The 19,428-nt window shown below is 58.0% G+C and overlaps 1 protein-coding gene across 5 annotated transcripts; it reads left to right on the top strand.

Moving 5' to 3' along the window:
• The first annotated feature begins 213 nt into the window (after window positions 1-213).
• Window positions 214-18,588, top strand: Relt (RELT TNF receptor). 5 transcript variants are annotated; one of them, XM_042279540.2, is made up of 11 exons: window positions 214-603; window positions 11,021-11,090; window positions 12,394-12,468; window positions 12,588-12,754; window positions 12,914-12,993; window positions 13,796-14,053; window positions 15,527-15,607; window positions 15,911-15,992; window positions 16,142-16,399; window positions 16,821-17,019; window positions 17,177-18,588. In XM_042279540.2, exons 2-11 carry the CDS (start codon window positions 11,025-11,027, stop codon window positions 17,222-17,224), a joined length of 1,314 nt encoding a protein of 437 aa, XP_042135474.1. In that variant the 5' UTR covers window positions 214-603; window positions 11,021-11,024; the 3' UTR covers window positions 17,225-18,588. The 5 variants fall into 5 exon arrangements, with proteins under 5 accessions (XP_042135474.1, XP_006982194.1, XP_076404444.1 ...); XM_006982132.3 differs by lacking the exon at window positions 214-603 and adding an exon at window positions 724-849; XM_076548329.1 differs by lacking the exon at window positions 214-603 and adding an exon at window positions 1,050-1,139.
• The last annotated feature ends 840 nt before the right edge of the window (window positions 18,589-19,428 follow it).

The raw sequence follows: 19,428 nt of genomic DNA, 5'->3' as shown, positions 1-19,428 counted from the left end.
ACGCTGGCTTGGAACTCGGGAGCGTCCTGACTCAGCCTCCCAAGTCCTGAGATCACACTTCTACTCCTGGCCTCCACTGGGCACTCTGATAGCTGGCACGGGTGACAGAAAGAGCCACACCGCTGGTGTTAGGGTGAGGAGTGACTCGGTCCTACTTGGGGGAGGTACCACCAGCCGCTCTGGAGGAGACGGTGTTTGGGCCAGGTTCCAAAGGAGTCCACCAGGTGAGCATTCCTTACGACTCTCTTACAGACTAGGTGGGGGATTCTAGAAGCCAGCCTGGGCTCCATCAAAAAACACTGAGGTCGTTCTCATCGGCAACCAATTCCAGAAGTAAGACAATTCCCCCAAGAAGTGGCCGCTGTGGCTCTCGTAACGCAGACAGTGGTGACAGTGCCTGAGCAGCCTTCAAGTCTCGAGCCCCTTTTCACACAAGCCCGGATTTCTTGATTTGGAGCCCCCACCCAGCCTCCACCCCTCCCCCGCAAAGGGACGCTTCGGAAAAGCATCCTGGTCGCCACCCGTCCGTGGCGCGCAACCCCTGCAGTGGCTAGGAGGCTCGAGAGGGGGCGATGTAGAGCGGCGCGGCCTGGCGGGAGAATGGTGAGCCCTTGGCCGGCTGGGGGGCGTCGGGCTGGGGGGCGCCGGGCAAGGGGGCCGCAAGTCCCGGCTCTGACGTCGGGGGCGGGGCCAGAGGCCGTGACGCGAGGGGCGGGGCCGCGCAGCTTCCCCGCTAGGGCCGGCGATTCATTCAAAAGGCGCGCAGGTTGCGCGGCCGGCCCGGAGCGCTCGCCTAACGGGGCCCGGGTGCCGCGTCGGACGCGGAGCGGAGCTGGTGCTGCCGGCCAGGTAAGGAGGGCGCGCTCGGCCCGCAGCCCCGCTCTGCCGCCCCGAGGAAGTTCTCCCGCGCTGCGGATGCGGCAGCCCCACTCTCCTGCCCTGTCCTGTCCCGTCCCAGCGCCTCCCGCGCGTCCCGGAGCCCCCCGGGCTGCGCGTCCTCCCCGCACCGGGCGCTGCGCAGTGTTGTCAGAAGGTGCGCGAGAGGAAGCAGGCGGAACTTGGCGTGCGAGGGGGTCGGTGGGACCCAGGAACTTGGATTGACACCAGAGCCGGTTGCAGGACGGGACGGCGGCGCCTCGGTGCGGCTGCAACGCGGGGCTGCCGGGAAGGGGGGGTTCTGAACGGTGTCAGCCCGTGACTGTGGGTGACACGGCGCATGAGGCGGCCTGGCCCGGGTAAACGTGTGGCTGGGACACTGGGCGGTGACGCCGAGCCTAGCGGGCGACACAGAGGGGCTCTGTGTGTCTGAGACAGGAGGAGTGTATGTATGTGATGGTGTGTGGGAGAGACCCCAGGTCACTGGGGTCACTGTGTGTGGCCTGCAGTTTGACCGGGGCTAAGGGCCACTAAAAATTGTGAGTATAAGGTAGAAGAGGGAACCTTAAATAACTTGAGCAAGCCCTGAATCACGGGGTCACAGGGTGCGTAAGGAGCCAAGTAGAGAGAGAGAGAGAGAATGTGTGTGTGTGTGTGTGTGTTTGTCTGCTTGACTCCGGACAGAGTAAGGAGACAGAAGGAGGAACCCGACAGCTTCCAGCAGTTGGGGGGGTAAGGAAGATCGGGAGGCTAGGGAATCAAGATCTCCGGAAGGCACCCTGCAGGAGTTCAGATTAGTGAGTTGTTTGCACCCAGAGACGACCTAGCCGAGGAAGAGGAGGCCAAGCTGGGCGCCACTGGGTGGGATCGCACCTCTAGCACAGAGAAGACCTGAGGTGGTTTGGATCTCCACTCCACACTCACACACACACACACACACACACACACACACACACACACACACACACACACACACACACACCAAAGTCCTCAACATCTGGCCGGCGCGCCTTCTGTATCCTGTCTCGTTATCAGAATCTGCCTGTGCTGGGCCTCAGTCTCCCAGCCGGCACCGAAGTGTGAATGGCCTGTGAATCATCACTTTAGGATCCTCTATTGTTTTTGGGTCAGTCCTCTCCTTTCTTCTTTCCCTTCCAGGCAGAAGGGCTGCAGTGGGGGCGGGGCAGATTTCTGCTGGTGATACGGTGGTCGAAAGTTTGCACCCACGTGCTAGTGAAAGGTTGGAAAAGCCGCCTGGTCGTTTAGATCCTGAAATCTCAATCCAAAGACATTCTCTACTCAGGTCTCTTCAGCAGCTCCCTGTTTGGAGAGAGAGAGAATATTTTTCTCCATCAATGAATGGTCTCTGGTCTGGTCTTGGAGTTCTGTCCATCTGAGGCCCCTGCTCCCACAAGAGGGTCTGTGCAACTCGTGTAGAATGGGCGCAGCTGGGCTCCCTAGCTCCAGAGGCGGCAGTGGGTACCACACCTGATAGAATATGCCTGTGGAGGTTCTGCTTTCTGTGATCCTCTGAAAATGTTTAGACTTTTTGAGGGGGCAGTGGCAGACTCGGCTGTAAACACTTTGTAATGCACTGTTTTATTGAATTCCTTACAGTGGTTCTGAGACGCAGTGACAATTAGAGACAAAGTCACTGAGGCTCAGAGACCCCCAGTGGCATCCAAGGTCGCATAGAGTCAGGACAGCGCCAAGACTGGAGCTCAAGGCTTCTAACCCTGGGAGGTGTTGGAGAGGATCACCACGCTCCTGGTAACTGCTCATGACTTAGCTGAGCTTCTAGCTCTCACTTGGGCTGGCAGGCCTGGCATAGGTGTCCCATTATGAGTTTGCAGTGAGATTTGTGTGCACACATGGCTGGCAAATTGCAAGTGGGTGTTTTACACGGTCCTCCTGTTCCTTCTGTCCCCCTGAGCTAGAAAGTCCCGGCTCTGGAGTAGCTGGAGTTAGCAACACAGCCCAGGGGTGACAGGGATAGTGACCTTCATCATACTTGACAGGTCCCCATCCCCGTGTCTTTGACTCACCCATTTGCTGGGGTGGGGAGCAGATGGCGTGACCTTGTGCTTGTACCCTGCCCAATCAATCCCCGTTCCTCCCAGACAGCCCTTCTGATTCCGAGCAGTGCTGATGCTCGGGCTAGGCCTGGGGCTGGGGATCAGGGTGTCTGTCCCTCGGTCCTCCCTGGAATGACTGGAGCTGTGCTTTTTGGGGCTGTTGAAAATAGCTGTCTTGGTCTCCAGGGGCTGAGCCCGAGTTATTTCCATCCCTCGCATAGAGGTAGAAATAGCTCAGGGCCAGGAGAAGGAGAGGGGGAGAAGGGCCAACTAAGGGTTAACTTTCCCTTCTGGCCCAGCCTCGGTGGAGCCCCCCAGCTCGGCTCTATGCCCCATCCAAGCCAAACCGTTCTGGGAACTTGGGCCTCTGGGGATGGCAGGGGGGCCGAGCTGGGTTTCTATTTGGTGTGGCAGTCGCTAGCGGGAGGTGCCCGTGCCTGCCATTGGTAGACAACATCACATCGAGGGGCCGAACTTACAGGGCCAAGAGGCAAAGCCAGCAGGCTCAGCCCCACTTTACACAGAGACTGAGGTTCCAAGAAAGGCCGGGCACGCTCAGCCTTGGTGTAGCTCTCCTCTCTGCTTTCCCCCCTTCCCCTTGATCCCCCGACACTTGGGCAGCGAGGGAAGCAGGTTCTGTCACAGCTTTGCAAACCTCTGTTCCAGCTCTGCTCTCTCTGCCTGCCCAGCTGCTTTCTTTGGGTTGTTTGTTTTTTTTCTGGCGCTGTGGATTGAACCCGGAGCCATGCGCATGCTGATCTGGTGCTGCTGGCCAGGTAGGGCTGGGCTAGGTAGAAGAGAAAGCCTCCCGCTGTGTGCTCAGCCCCTGAGGCTATGGATCTTTGCCCTGTCCTCCAGAGAGTCCTCAGTCCTTCTAGACGTAGGCCAGGAAACCAGGAATCGAAGAGAAGGCACTTTCGAGACCCTAGTGTCCAGGGACTTTCTTTCCTGGGCCACCCACCCTGGGAAAGACGAGCACTCTATTAATAACTGCCCATGTGGCTCCCAGAGTGTGCCTGGTTGGTTGGCACAGATGGAGGGGGATGAAGGGGCCTTCTGTGGCCAATTAGAGGCAGGGTCCGAGCGTGAGTTGGAGAGAAGGGACTAGACTTGGCCCTGTGTCTGCTCACGGTGGGAAGGAACTGAGAGCCCATGGGCCCTGCACTCTGCTTCCTTGCAGCCTCCCTCAGGCGGCCTCCTCAGGACTGGCAAAGGGTCAAAGGGGATGGAGAACGCATGGCTGAGTGGGTCCCCTGATAGGAAAACCTCCCAAAGTGGGGGGGGGGGGGCTGGGCTCAGGCCTGCTTGTAAAGAGTTGCTGTTAGCCGGGCGGCGGTGGCACACGCCTTTAATCCCAGCACTCGGGAGGCAGAGCCAGGCAGATCTCTGTGAGTTCAAGGCCAGCCTGGGCTACAGAGCGAGATCCAGGACAGGCAACAAAACTACACAGAGAAACCCTGTCTCAAAACAACAACAACAACAAGAGTTGCTGTTAGCCTGTGCGTTCTGGATCCTCCCCCTACACCATGAGGTCGACCGAGTAGGCACAATTGCCCGAGTTATGGCAGGTGGGGCTGCATGTGAACTTCCGAACTGTCCCTGCTCAGTCCTCTGCTTTTCTGACTCTGTGGTCTCAGCTGTGAGGGAGCAGGTACACATGGGCTCCACTGGCGTGGGTACCTGGATCCCATGCTGCTGAGACTTACATGCTTGGCTTCCTCACAGAGTGCTTTCGGCACCCAAGTGCCGGGGTAGCACCTGGGTAGTCTCGACTGCACACTGCTTGTTTAGAGCTGAGTTCCTCCAATGGCCCTTGTGAGGCTGTGGTGTTAGAACTGGTAGTTCTAGCCAGGTGATGGTAGCAGCGCACACCTTTAATCCCAGCACTCAGGAGGCAGAGAGGCAGGCAGATCTCTGTGAGTTCAAGGCCAGCCTGGTCTACAGAGCGAGATCCAGGACAGCCAGGGCCACACAGAGAAACCTGTCTCAAAAAACAAAAACAACAAAAAAAAAGAACTGGTAGATCTTGGGCAGCATGGCTTAGGTGAGATTCCAAATATCCCCTTCACATCCTTTGAGGCCCCGAAACTCTAGAGAGTGACCTGTTCAAGGTCACAGATCCACTTAGTGACAGGGTAGAGCTTCCGCTCGGGTGGACTGTCTCAGAGCCTAGCCTTGTCCCTGCTGGCGCTGTCACAGTCCCCGTGCCCACCCAGGCCCCCCGCCTCAGCACCCAAGCCTAAGGAGCTGGAGAGTGAGCAGGAGACCTGTGGTGTCTCCTCAGTCTCTCCCTAAATTTCTGTTCCAGTCAACCAGATGGGATGATGGGGTCAGGGTGAATGCTGAGTAGTCTCGGGCCATCCTGACTCATTAGCAACTCAATAAAAAGTGGAGGTGTGTGGCCGGGGCAGCAGCCAAGCTGACTTCTGGGGGTGGGGCATAGCCACGTGACTGAGGGGTGGACTGGGTGTTTCCCTCCTGGGCCCTTGCTGTCCTGTCTTGGGGCCAGAGGAGGCAGTCCAGGGATGGTCCATGGTTCTTAAAGGTGGGCGTCCACTAAAGCAAATCCTTGAAAGCAGTGAGTGGGGGCCAGGCGAGGTGACATGGGCAAGAGCTGCATGTTGCTAGTCTCCTCTCTAGGGCTGGTAAGCTTTATTTCCTTGGAAAAAATCTGTTACATGTGTTTGTTTCTTTTGTATCCACGGGGTGGAGGGGTGGAGGTCAGTGCACACCTCCTGCGGGGTCAGTTCTTCCCTTTAGAGGTCAAAGCCAGGGCATTCAGTGCTGGTGGCAGGTGCCTTCACCCACGGAGTTGTGGAGTTGCCTACCAGTCCAAACCAAGGTTCTCCCGCAGCCAGGTCAGCCTCAGTTTCTGCAGTGGACCATGGAAGCCTGTGTTGAGAGATCCAGCAGGACCTGACCTGGAGAAGAAATAAGACTCCTGAGGGGGTCATTGGGGAGCTCCAGCTCTGTCCCAGGGGTGACTGTCTGGTCTCAGACACCGTCTCCTTTATCCCAGACTTGTCCTAGGAAAGAGAGAGACTGCATCCTTTTCCTACTCAGCCCAGAGGAGCTGGGAGAGCCAGATCTGGCTGCCTCAGCTCTTTCCTTCGCCTTAAGGAGTCAATTAGCCCTCTCAGCCCTCTCCCGCCTGCCTGCCTAACCACCTGAGCTGCTGAAATGCAGGCCCAGTGGCAGCCAGGAGCTGTGATGAACAGAACCATGTCCAGCTCCTGCCGCCCTAAGTGTGGGTGGCATGGGAAGAAAGCCGGGAGTGGGGATGCCCTTCTTTCTGCATAGCCCCCAGGCCGCGTTTGTTTATCTCTGGGCCTTCAGCCTTAGCAGCAGCCCTGGGAGGCGCTCCTCCTGCCTCTGGGAATTCCCAGCCTTCTTGCTGCCTGTGGTTTCTAGTGTTCTGTCCGGCGTGCCCTGGTATAAATTAGCACAGTATCCAAAAGAGCATGGGTGCAAGCGCTTCCGAGAGGCCCCCCGAGGCTGCCAGGGGGGAACCACGCCTCCTCCAGGCCTTGCCCAGGTCTTTCTAGTAGACCTTCAGCTGAGCCCCGTCCGTCTGTCTGTCTGAGCCACCTTCCACACACTTCTGCACCAGCCTTCTCGCCGTCAGACTGGCACGCACTCTTGAGCGTGTCTGCCTGCCGAGTCAGGACTAGGCTTCAGGGTTGGAGAGGCAGAGATGAGGCCGTCCTGAGCTCCATCCCTGCCTGGCTGTGGGACCCCCACAGGTGACTTCCCCCAACCTGCTTACTCAGGTCTGAACAGGGCATGTTCACCTCTCCGACATGGATTGGAGGTGAGCCAGGGTGAGGGAGAGTCTCTGGCTGAGGTCGGCCCCCTTCTGTTAGGGAAGCCGGCAGTGCCTAGCAGCCTTAACTGGCGCCCAGTGTGGGCACTGCCCTACTTCAGCCCCAGTTGCCAGGGAACCACTGGGTCCCTTGCTAACCTGGATTTCTCTATTGATGTTGCCTTTGTCGCTGCCTGGTGTAGCCACTGCTGAGGAAGGCCTGTGTCCAGCTGTGTTTCCAGGCAACCCTTGCCTCCAGAGCCTGCAGAGAAGGCCATGGGCTAGGAAGCAGAATCTGCCCTCTTCCCTGCCCTGCTCCAGGCGGGCCCTGGTCCCACCTCCCTCGCCCGCGGTGCCCTCGCTTGGCTGGCAGCTCACCTGCCTGCCTAGAGGCAAATCAGGGTTTCGCTTCCTCTGCTCTGCGCCCTGGGAAAAGTGCAAGCTCGGCATGACCTGGGCTCTGCCTGCCAATCCTCCCAGACCCTTCTCCTCTACCTCCCACCCCCAGAGTGGCCCACTGGGCATTTCCTGGGTGCCTGATCCCTGGCTAACCGCTGATCATAAATACAAAAGAGAATTGCTCTATGCTTCACACTTGCTGGTCAGACATGTGCTCTTCCTTTTTTAAAGTTTACAAGTGGGAAACTGAGGCATGGTGAAGTGTAGTGCATGAGCCATCTACACTGGGTCCCATAGCTTCCCAGCCAGTGAAGAGCAGAGGAGAGCAAGCTTGAGTTCAGTGATGTTTCCCCGGGGTGCAGAGGCCTTCAGACACAAGTCAAGACCAGCTCTGCCTCTGGGCTTCTCTACCACAGTGTGTTGCTCTGGCCCTCCTTCTCCTCGGTGGCGGTGGCGTAGCTGGGCAGGCTCCTGAAGACATACATCTCTTCTCCTCCTCACCCCAGTGCGGCCCACACCCAGCACAGCACTGGGCATCGAGGACAGCGTGTGGTGAGAAGGAGGGGGGGCTGGGCAAATGGCGCCATTGCTGAGGGGAGGGGTGGGGTGGGGGTTGGGGCCTCCAGGAGGAAGTGACTTTGAACTGCGCTCTGCAGGAAAGAGTAGGTGTTGGCCAAACGTGATGGGAGGGTTCTGGGCAGAAGCAACAGCAGGTAACACACATCTCTGTGACTTGAAAGAAGCTTCAGGTAGCTGAGAGAGAAACCTAAGGTGGCTGGAGTCTGGGTACATGTTCGTGTGCGGAGGTTTTCAGGGGTGCGCTGGGACGCCATTCTGAGGGTTGGGGAACTGGCTCGGGGCACACCCCCATCTGTCAGGAAACCTAGGCTGCAGGTAAGGCCGACCTAGAGGTCAGAAGAAGTGGACAGAGGCCTCGGGAGATCTCAGGGAGTGTGCTGGGGGGGGGGCTTGGCTGGGGCTAGGGGTGAACCCACAGATTGGGTTCTAGGAAAGAGGAAGCTGCCTGAGGCCTGGGCAGGCAGTCCAGCTTCCTCTTTCTGTGAGGCCTCCAGGGCTGCTCCTCTCTGGGGCGGCTTCTCCTGCACTTTGGGGCCCTGCTGCAGCTTTGCTAGTTAGTTGGCCTGTGCTCAGGGAATTTCTGTTCTCATCGATTGGGCCCTTTTCCCGAGGGCTACGTTTCAGAAAGCCCCCTGAGGTCTCCTGGTAGAGGAGACATCCAGTTTCATGCCTGGGTCGGGTGCTGGGCTCTGTGGTGAATAAAACAGACACCCCTGCCCTGACTGTTGTCTGGTTGGGGGACAAGCAGCGAACAAGCAAGCCAACAAATACTTAATTACCACCCTGGGGTGTGGGTGTGGGGAGGAAGTCCCGTGACCCACTTGAGGCCCATTACCTGGGTTAAGCTTCACGACAGGCTTCTACCGCAGAAGATAAACAACCTTTCCTGCAGATGAGGAAACCGGGCCTGGGGAAGCTGGGGAAGCTGGGGAAGCTGGGGAAGCTGGGGGCTCAGGTCCCATAGGGAATCAGTGGATGAGTGGATGCTCAGGGGTCGGAAGAGTGGCCTGTGAGCGAGCTTCCTTCACTGCTAGAACCCTGAGTCTTTAACCCTGTCCTCCCTCAGCTACCCTGGAGCTGTCCGGGCTTTGTGGGCGTGACCTTTCCCTCTCGGGTTGGGGTTGCCGTGTCCGTCTCTGTCAGCTCAGCCCTCGGGAGGAGTTAGGCTTTGGCCTTCTAGACAAGAGAAGTAGAAGTGGGGGGGGGGGCCTCCACTGACGCCTCCTGACCTAGGGGCTTCTCTGGACTTGTCTTCCCGAGGGTTCCTTGGGTGCTAGAGGACTGGGGTGCAGAGGTGGCAGCGGCAGGTGCGCACATGTATGCATGTGCCTGAGCAGGCCGGAGGGGGGCAGGAGGGGGGCAGTCTGGTTGAGAGTGGGGGCCACGCAGCCAGACTGGAGTAAGCAGCAGTTGTCTGGTAATTAGAAGGTGCATAATTAGAGGGCAGGGGATGCTGGGTGGCGGCTGTCAGTGGGTATGCCTGAGTGGGCCCGCTCTGACTTTGAGGCTGGGCCTCTGGACCCCCACTTTGCTCTGGGAAGTCTCAGGATCACTCGGATTCTGGCCTGTCTGCGGATGTGTAGCTGCGTAGCCTCCCCCTGAGGCTCCGGTCACCCAGAAGGTGCTGTTAGGGTCCGGGTGGTCCCGGGCCTCTCCTGGGGTTTTACTTACCTTTCACCCCTCACCTTTCACCCCTCCTCCTAGCTCTCTGGGCTGCCTGGGGACATAAGGGGCTGCTGGGGCTGGGGGCATGCTGTGAGGACCACCTGATGACTTGGGGTTGTGGTCAGGTCCGTGATAGTGAGATCCTCTAAAGGACTGTGGAGGGGCCATGGGAGGTGGTCTTGAGGGATCACGGAGCCCGGGAAGGTGTAAGGGACACTGTGGTACAGAACCTGGAAGGCAGTTTTGTGATTGAATTTGAGGAGGGACAGGTCAAGGGATGAGTCAGGAGTGCCATCTGTTGAGTGTTGACTGCCACGTGTGGCCTTTACCGACTCTGGAGCCTGTCCTTCCCTGTCCCTGGTTTTCCCCTTAGTTGGCCTGGAGCCCAAGAGGGGCGGGCTGCCAGTGACCTGGAGAGTCCCTGGATGATGTGACTCCAGCCCCTCCCCCTCCCCTGGCTGTAACTCGAATCCCTGACCCTGCTGAGGTCTCTGTGGGGCCAGGCCCAGGTCAGGTGGCAGATAGGTTTCCTCTCCTCCACTCTTGTTTCCAGCCGGGAAGCCTGGCTACCAGCGGAGAGGGGCCCCTGGGACCCGGAACCTCCTGTGAGCAACAAGTCCTCTGCCAGGCTTGGCATTAAAACAGCCTGTGACCCCCTGGTCCAGTGGTGTGGGGGAGGGCTAGGCCCGTGAGCACCTTGGGGTTTCACAGGTTGCTCACAGCTGTGTTGAGGCCTGATGAGCACCCACCCCACCTGTGACCCTGGCTGTGGGAAGTACACATGGACTTTCTGTTACCTCTTCTGAATCCTTCCTGCTGGTCTGACTTTGTCCACGGGCTACAGACTTCTCCAGAGGTGCTGCTGTCTGGCCCCAGGGGCCTCACTCGGCTGGGGAGCTGGCATTGGCGAAGGTTCTCTGAAACAGCTCACTGTGGGACCATTGTGTCTTAATCTGTTTGCCACGGTGTCCTCTGAGAGGGAGCTCCCTGTGGACACTGGTGTTCCTGATTCCCTAGTGCAGAAGCCTGTCTGGTGTATATGTCTGAGTTCTAGATCGTGACCCTCCCTGGGGGAGGTGTGGAGGAGGAACAGGCCCGTGACAGGGTGAGCAGGGTGACAGCCTTCCAGCCAGACTTCCAGAAGTACTCCACATCGAGGCCTTTGGGGTGGCTTTGAAGGATTAGGGCCTTCCTGTAGCAGAACCTGCGAGAATTAAGGCCGAGTGTGACAGTGGCCTGGGAGCTGTGAGAGGCTGGGGATGAGTCCGGCTAGAGGTGGTGGTGTAGCCATCTTAAACCCCAGCCCAGGCCTTTGCCAGCTTCCTTCCTCTTGGCCCTCCTCTGATGCCTCAGGGCACCTGGCTCTTTATGGAAGGGGAAGGAAGCACTTCCTGCTCTGGGAAACCTCCTGAGCTTCCCTCAGCTTCCCTCCGCCTGGCCAGGCCTAAAAGGCTGGCCCTAGACAGGCCAGTTCTACCTCTGTTCAGACCTGCATCCTGCCATGTAGGGCAAATGCTTGCCCAGCACCCAGCAGCAGTCCTGGTGTCCTGAATGTGGCTTGGAGGGAGACAGCAGCCGCCCGCCTGCTCTGGCCGCTCCCCTGAGTTTCCTTTGTCTGCCCTAGGTCCATGTCACCCCAGGGCCTGATGATGAAGCGGACCTCGCTGTGCTGGCCCCTGTCTTGCCTGTTTGTGGTGAGTTGGAGAAGGGCCCCCAGAGAAGCTGGAAGAGTTGGAATCTGAGCATGCACCCCAGCACCCCAGAGAAGAGGGTGCAGGCACTGCCCAGGAGCTTCAGGCTCTGGCAGACGTAAACACTCTCCTCTTTCTTGGAAGACTCCAAAGCCTTCAGGGCCCTGAAGTGTCTCCTAGCATTCCCTAGCATGCAGTCGTGACCCTGTAGAGACAGATGCCATCTCTTCTACTCTAGCCAGGGATGCAGCTTTCCCAAGCAATTCCCACACGGGCTGGAGGGATTTCCTAGCATTTGCAGGCATGGCTGAGGGGCAAGGCGCTTGCCCCAGGCAGGTGTGGGGCAGAGCCAGGAGGGCAGGAGGGGACCTGGAAGAAACTGAGTCCCTCGTGCTGGATGTAGGGTCTGCATTAGTATAGGGAGGCTCAGCTTCTGGGGCTGGAGTCAGGGCACCTTGGGGTCTGTCTGGTGTGTGTGGTCTTTCTGCTGCGGCTCTGGAAGCGCAGGGATAGCAGGCTGAGATCTCCAGGAGGCAGTCTCCAGCCTTAGCAGACAGTCTGCCTTCAGGGTAGCTGGCCCTGCTCCATGCCTGGTGCCCCTAGCCCTAGCAGCTGGGGCCAATTGGAGGACAGGGTCCTCCCACAGCAGGAGTCAGGCAGGTAGTCGATCCATTCGTTTGAGTGGGAAGCAGAGGGAGGTCATCAGAGAGGGGTCCATTAACCCACATCCAGAATAGCCTTCCTCTGGAACGTGGCACGCTCTGTTTAGGTGCAGGGTATGAATGGGGTGGCCTTGGTACAGGGGGAGGTCACAGAGGAGGATGTGGTCTCCGACTCAGCCCAGGGCCCAGAATAGTAAGTAAGCGCCAGCTGCAGACTTGGCTCTAGGCATGATAAACAGAGGGTAGTTAATGACATGCCCAGCTTGGGGCAGGGGGAGGTGTGCTGCAGGAAGGGAGACAATCTCAGAGGAATTCGGAAGCATTTCCTCCTCATCTGTCTGGGGTGAGGAGGTGTAACTCCTCTGAAAGAGCTATAATTCAGAGGCTCAAGGGCTTGAGGTCCTGATCCTGTCTGGGGCTTTCCAGTAGTTTCCAGAAGCAGGTATAATTCTCTCTACCTAGACACTGGCAGTGCAGCAGAGCTGGCCGAGGCAGGCTCTAAGCGTGCCCCTGAAGCCTGGCAGGGAGCCCATGTGGTCGGCGACTCATGCCCTGTCCAGGAAGTAGGTAGTGAGTAGACGGCCTTCAGGCCTCATGCCTAACACTGTCACCATGTCTTCTGTGTCCCATCTGCATGCTTCCAGCTGCTGCCCTGGCCTCTGGCCACTCCAACATCAATAACTCCTTGGCTGTGTCCACCTGGCAAGGAGCCTGACCTGGTGAGCGATACGCTGCCCTGTCCCAGGAGGACTCCTGAGGGCAGAGGGAGGCCTAGGCTTCCGTGCCCGGGGGCCTTAGGCCTGGCTCCTGGCCTTGTAATCTTTTCCCTCGCCCACAGGACCCAGGGAAGGGCGCATTCTGCCGAACCTGCCCCCCAGGCACCTTCTCGGCCTCATGGGACTCTCATCCATGCCGGTCTCATGATCGCTGCAGCCTCCGAAGGAGGTTGGAGGCCCAGGCTGGCTCAGCAACTCATGATACAGTGTGTGGAGACTGCCAGCCTGGGTGAGCACAGGGTGAGGGTGGGGTTCATGCTGGGCCTCCCTTCCCATCTGTGACATGGGTGGGTGGCGCCATCGAGAGCACTTGGTAGGAAGGAATCCAGTTTTTCCTAAGGACGATTTTTTTACCTCTGGACCTCAGTGACATCTTTCCTCCCCGCAGATGGTTTGGGCCTCGGGGAGTTCCTTATGTTCCATGTCAGCCATGCTCCAGGGCACCTCCAAGTACTGGTGGCTGTGACGGTGAGTGGCAGATGGTGGGGTAGGACAGGTAGGCTCAGTGGATTTGAGCCCAGGAGTCTCTGCAGCATCCATGTGGGGACAGTAGGGTCCTTTTCCAGCCCACATGGAGAACAGGCAGCCAGCAGGTGTCCCGCAACAGGGTCAGCACATTGCTTTTGAGTGATAGAGACCATCCAGCATCTGGCAGCCGCCGTTAGGATTGAGGGTTCCTACCCCACTGGGTCCTGCTGTCCCCGTCCTCTCCATAAGAGCCCGACAGATGCATATGAGCATGCGCGTGTGCCTTTGCACATGCCCGTGAGCACATGACTTCTTCCTGCTGCTCCATGTGCTGTTGTGAAGAGGAATCCTGCATCCCTCTGTCTAGGAGTGTGCCATAGGTGTCTGTCTGTTCACTCTACACACCTAGCAAGAGGGGCACATGTAGGTTGAGGCCCAAGGAAGCCTCATTGGATAATTGATTGCCTGCTCAAGGAGGAAAGCCATGAGCTGGCTTTTGTGTCCCTAGTGTGGGGGGTGGGCTGTCTTGGGGATGTCGGTTTTCCCCGGCTTTATGTTCAGGTCCTTGGACTCGCTGCCATCACTGCTGCACCCAGCCTCCTACCCCGGCCTACCCAGGTCTCCCAAGGCTAGGCCATGGCAGGCCATCAGGGCGGGATTACCACTGTGTCTTGGGTGAAGTGAGCAGACACAGCAGGTCGGGCAGAGAGCCTTTCCGGGGCTGAGGAAGGCCAGCACCAGCCTAGCAACTGACTTGTACGTTTTCCTCTGCTGCCTTGCTTCCGTCCTCTGTGGTGTTCAGAGTCGGGGCGCCGGGCCCGGCGTGGTGTGGAAGTGGCGGCGGGTGCCGGCGGCCATGGCGAGCCTCGGCAGTCTGGGAACGGCACCCGGGCGGGCGGTCCTGAGGAGACGGCTGCCCAGTATGCGGTGATCGCCATCGTGCCCGTGTTTTGCCTCATGGGGCTTCTGGGCATTCTGGTGTGCAACCTGCTCAAGCGCAAGGGCTACCACTGCACGGCCCACAAGGAGGTCGGGCCCAGCCCTGGAGGAGGAGGCAGCGGTAAGACCTGACGGGGTCCAGGTGTGGGGGTGTGGGGGGCTTTGGAGGGGACCTTCCTGGTCTGCGGGTCCGACGGGAGAGGCCTGCCGAGGGCTAACCAGGAAGGCCGCCTGGGGGTGCCTGGGGGTGCCGTGCGCAGCCCTCATGGGAACAGTGCAGACTGACAGGGAGGTGGGAAGGGGCCGAGCTCTGGCAGCGGGCAGAGGTAGAGCAGTAAGCAGTGGTACTGGCGAGATTGCGGCCCTGGGTGGGGCCCTGCTCCGCTGCCGGAGGGTTGGGACTCCGTAGGGGCAGGAGGCTCCAGCTGTCTGCTTCAAAGTGACCCCTGGCCTCTGGTGTGGAGCAGGAGAATGCCTTGCATCAGGAGGGCTGGCAGGGCCCGCACCCTGGCAGGGGCTGTGCAGGTCTCGGGTTTCAGCTCCGCTGTGGTCTGAGATACAAGTGCTGGAAGGAGGAGGCGGAGAAGGCCTGGGGCCACTGCCTCTCCTGCTGACCAAGGCCTCCTGAAGGGTAGAGAGCTCCTGGGCAAAGGCACTGGGCCCCCAGGAGCCTGGTCAAGTCAGCAGACACAACACCTCCTACGCCAGCTTTCCAGAGTCCCTTCCAGCCCCTAACTGAATTATAAGGGGAGTAGACAGGAGGTTAGTTAGTCAGCGTCATTTGTAAATTATGCTTGGATATTTTATTATTTTTAATTTTAATTAATTTTTAATTTTAATTAATTTTATGTGTGTGTATGTTTTGCCTGCACACACACACACACACACACACACACACACACACACACACACATATATATATGTATGTATGCAGCAAGGGTGTACCTGGTGCTCAGGGAGGCCAGATGACAGAATAAGATCCCCTGGAACTGGAGCCGGACTGTTTTAAACCACCATGTGGGAACTGGGAACAGAATCCTCTCCTCTGTGAGAACAAGTACCCTTAACCACTGAGCCATCTCTCCAGCTCCAAGTCAGGGCCATTTGATGTAGGATCTGCTAGCCGAGTAACTGTTGGCCGCTGCCTGGGTACAGATCTTAGAATGCTGCTGCTGGCCCAGGACCCATCCCAGCGGCCCATTCTCACACCCTTGAGTTTAAGCCCAGAGCTGTTAAGTAGTTCCATGGAGAGGATGGGGTGCAGAGAGGTAATGGGCCTAGAAAGGGGTTGGGAGGTCTAAGCAAGGAGAGCCCTCAAGGCCAGGAACGGAGCAGCGGCCACCCAGAAGAGCCTGGTGCAGTCTGCAGGGATGGGCTTTTCAGATGGTCCTGAGACCGCCGAGCGCTTGGAGCTGCTGGTGCTGGGTAATAAGGATGACAGCAAACTTCTTTAAGTCTAGGTGATGGGCCTGTGGCTCCTGTGACCTGAACGCCACAGTAGACGCTGCTCAACTCTGAGCAAGGCCTGTAGCGCCCTCTGCCAGCAGATCCTGGTGTAGCTCGGGAATTGTAGAATTCCTTTTCTTTTCTCCAGGGATCAATCCTGCCTATAGGACAGAGGATGCCAACGAGGACACCATTGGAGTCCTGGTGCGCCTGATCACGGAGAAGAAAGGTGAAGAGAGGGTCTTCCTGTTTCACCCCATGCCTGGGAGTGGAGGGTCTCCTCCGGGAGCCTTAGATGATGCTTGGGAAAAGTCCCGCCCAGCTCTGCCTCCCCACACCGAAGCCTCAGCGTGACTGGTACTCTGGCCCTGGGTGCTGGGTGCTTTTGCCTCTTGACTGGTGAGGGATGGAGGAAGGGCACATAGTTCAGGCCCAGGACAGGGATGTGGGAGTGGGCAGGGGCTATCTGCTGAGCTGTGGAGTGGGGTGCTCCTTCGCTTCGGAGCTGGGCTCTGACTCCACCTGCCCACAGAGAATGCAGCGGCCCTGGAGGAGTTGTTGAAAGAATATCACAGCAAACAGCTGGTACAGACGAGCCACAGACCTGTACCCAGGTGAGGGGTGGGGCCTTCAGATAATCGGCTTGCCTCCTGGGGGTCCCCCACCTGGGTCTGTTCCCTTTCACGTCATCTGTGTCCCTTTACCTGATGGAGTCTCCTTTCCTGGCTTGCCCCAGTGATCATTTCTACCTCTCTTCCTGCAGGCTGCTGCCAGCTTCCCCTAGCATGCCGCACATCTGCCCACATCGCCATCACCTCCACACTGTGCAGGGCCTGGCCTCACTCTCTGGCTCCTGCTGCTCCCGTTGTAGCCAGAAGAAGTGGCCAGAGGTGCTGCTGTCTCCTGAGGCAGCGGCAGCCAGCACTCCTGCCCCCACCCTCCTGCCCAACCCATCCAGGGCCCCCAAGGCTAGTGCCAAGACAGGACGTCAGGGCGAGATCACCATCTTGTCTGTGGGCAGGTAAGGTGGGCACAGACATAGTCGGGTCGGGGAATCACTTGACATCCTGGAGACAGGCAGGTCCACGGGTCGACTTAGTGCTGACTAGCCTTTCCTGGGCCTCTCTGTGTAATGTAGGGGGCCAAAAAAAGCCATCGTTTCCCAGCTACGCTATCTCACATGGAACTATCGGGTCCCTGAGGCATGGTCTTGGTGTTACCGTACCTGGGACTTCTTAGGCCTGTCTGTCCACCTCTAACTAGATGTGGGGTTGCTGGGAGCCGGGCACAAGCAGCCTTGTCTCTGGGGAGCTAGGAAGGGCTCTTGTGCGGCGTAGCAGGCTCAGTCTGTGACCTTGAAAACTGCATGTGACCCAGTAGTTGTCTTCTCCGTCCTCGGATCCCTCTCTGACATGGGATGTTGGTGCCACCTCTCCCTACAGGTTCCGTGTGGCTCGCATTCCTGAGCAGCGGACCAGTTCATTGTCATCTGAGGTGAAGACTATCACGGAGGCTGGGCCTTCGGGGGGTGATCTTCCTGACTCCCCACAGCCTGGCCTTCCCCCTGAGCAGCGGGCACTGCTGGGAAGTGGTGGAGGCCATACTAAGTGGTTGAAGCCCCCAGCAGAGAACAAGGCCGAGGTGAGAGCTGGGGGGGAGTTTTCTGTCAGCACCTGGATCAACCCTGACAGAACAGAGGCCCGAGGAGGCAATATGGGGAGCTGTGGGTAGATGCCACTTTTCTGAAGCCCAAATGGCCTCCTGACTCAGCTCTGACCCCCTCAATCCTGATTCCCAGGAGAACCGCTATGTGGTCCGGCTAAGTGAAAGCAACCTGGTCATCTGATGGGCTGTCGAGAATTACATTCTGCCCTGCCCTGGGAGCTTCTGAAGGCTTCCTGCAGCAGGGAGAGCTACAGCTGGGACTGAGGACCAAGATGCAAAGGCCTAGTGGACAAAACAGCGAAGGCCACGGCCTGGAGGTGGGATGGCCCGCCCCATTGAGGAGGCAGCCTGCGGCACAGCACGTGAGCAGGAGATCAAGAGCCCACCCCATCCCTGCAGCCCCAGTTACACCCCTGAAGGGTGCCTAACCCTGTGCCTGTCCTGAACACATCATAGGAGCCCTCTGTCCCCTAGGAGTCTGGGTTGGTGGAGGGGTGGTGTCTGTCCCCGTCCCCAGCTTGTGCCTTGGGAACTAGCCACTCCCCCCACACCCTGGGCCCTGGCCGCGCCTCCTCCTCTGCTGGCAGGCCCCACAACGGGGAGGGGTAGCCAAGAGCCCTGTGCTGGTGGCAGAGTACCTGGGCCCCAGCTTTTCTGACTGTGAAGTGGGGGAGGAGAGCTCAGTTCCCAGAACCTTTTCAGCTCTTTGCGGGTTCTGGGCTGAGTCCTGCTGGGGGGAGCTTGACTTTGCTACCCTCCCATTAATAGCTTTATCTGGCCTGATTTTTGCTGCTTCTGGGCCTTGGCCTTCAAGGCTCTCGTGGGACTATTATGGCAATGCCTACAGAAGGGGCTTATGCATGTGCCTGCCCCTACCCTGCTGTTTTTAATGAAACTGAGGAATGGCCTGACTTGCACACGGCTCTGGTGCAGAGCCCCGGGCCATCCTGCTCCCTTCACACTGCGGGGAGTGGAGGATGGGCGGGCTGGCGTGCCTCTGGTCTGTGGTTTCCACGCCCCTGTGGTAGTGTCTGCGGGTAGCAGGGGTGACTGCCAATCCAGTCCATCTTAGTCTCTGCTCTGGCTCAGGACCTGATTATTTATGTGGGGCCGCGCAGGCGCGGGGCCACTGAGCATCCCACACTTATTTATTGAAACCTGCTGTTGCCCGGTCCCTCCATCTCCAGCCCCACACACTTGAGTAATAAAAGGTGGAAAGTGGTGTCAGGAGGCGCTTCCTTTCCCTGTTCCCGCCCTGAAACCTGTTTGCTCACCTCACGCTTCCAGGGGCTCGCCCAGGTGTGCTCCATAGTGTCCTTCCTCATCCGCAGGAAGCCAGGGGAACAGGCAGAGGTGGCTTCATTCTCACCAAGGTCCCCAGAGGCCAGGCTTCCCAATAGAAATACAGACTGAGCCGTGTGTGTGGTTGAAAGTGTTCTAATAATCATTCCAAAAAGTTTTTTAAAAAGGTAAACTTAATTTTAATATTTTAACCCAGTATATCCAGAATGTTTTCATTGCAATATAAAATAATTATGAAAATTATGAACGAGCTTTTTTGTTTCAGTTCAGTCTTATGTATTTTACACATCTTGACATGAGCTAATATATTTCAAGGGCACAAGAGGCGTGTGGTGAGTGGTGAGCTCTCCAGGAAGCAGCGGCCATGCAGAAGCTCAGTGTGGGAGGGGGATGTGTTCCAGACAGAGGGAAGAAGCATGTGCAGAGGCCAGACACCAGGTGGGAAGGGCTGGAGGCTTCTCCACAGCAGTTAGGACGAGGGTCACCCTGGTCACCGTATAGAGCACAGGAGCTCCTGGAGCAGGAAGCTGTTGGAGCTTCTGGGTAACAGGTGAGGAGAAACAGAAGGACCCAAGAGATTCCTAGGGCAGACCTGCTGGGATTCCTTATGGGAAGTGAGGAAGGGGATTAGCTCCTAGTTGTGTCCAAGTTTTGATATGAAGCCCTGGAGCTCTGGGGAGACAGATCTGGGTGATAGGAATAGCTGACAAATATTCAGGTGGGCATTATAGCCAACGGGGCAGGGAGGGGCCATTTCTAGAAAAAGGTCTCAGGGCAGGCCCTAGGGCCTGGCAATAAGAAAGCCATCAGGGGGCTGGAGGTATGGCTCAGTGGTTAAGAGCACTGACTGCTTTTCCAGAGGACCTGGGTTCAATTCCCAGCACCCACATGGCAGCTCACAACTGTCTGTAACTCTAGTTCCAGGGGATATCACACCTTTACACCAATGCACATAAAGTTAAATAAAATTAAAAAAAAAAAAAAGCCATCAGGATCCTGGTGGCCAAGAAAGGGTGTAGAGTTTGGAGAAAGTTGGCTGAGAGTCCAGGAAGCTGTCATGTGCCCTGGGGGTGGGGGAAGTGG

This window comes from Peromyscus maniculatus, chromosome 1 (genome assembly GCF_049852395.1).
Source record: "Peromyscus maniculatus bairdii isolate BWxNUB_F1_BW_parent chromosome 1, HU_Pman_BW_mat_3.1, whole genome shotgun sequence".
NCBI lineage: Eukaryota > Metazoa > Chordata > Mammalia > Rodentia > Cricetidae > Peromyscus > Peromyscus maniculatus.
The sequence above is the reverse complement of the archived record's forward strand: the minus strand, read 5'-3'. Positions and strand labels throughout refer to the sequence as shown.

Excerpts from the sequence above, each read along its gene's own strand:
- Relt (XM_042279540.2), top strand. The coding sequence starts at position 11,025 with ATGTCACCCCAGGGCCTGATGATGAAGCGGACCTCGCTGTGCTGGCCC. Across the intron at positions 12,469-12,587 it reads CTGGCAAGGAGCCTGACCTG|GACCCAGGGAAGGGCGCATT; the intron begins GTGAGCGATACG and ends CCTCGCCCACAG. Across the intron at positions 15,608-15,910 it reads CCTGATCACGGAGAAGAAAG|AGAATGCAGCGGCCCTGGAG; the intron begins GTGAAGAGAGGG and ends ACCTGCCCACAG.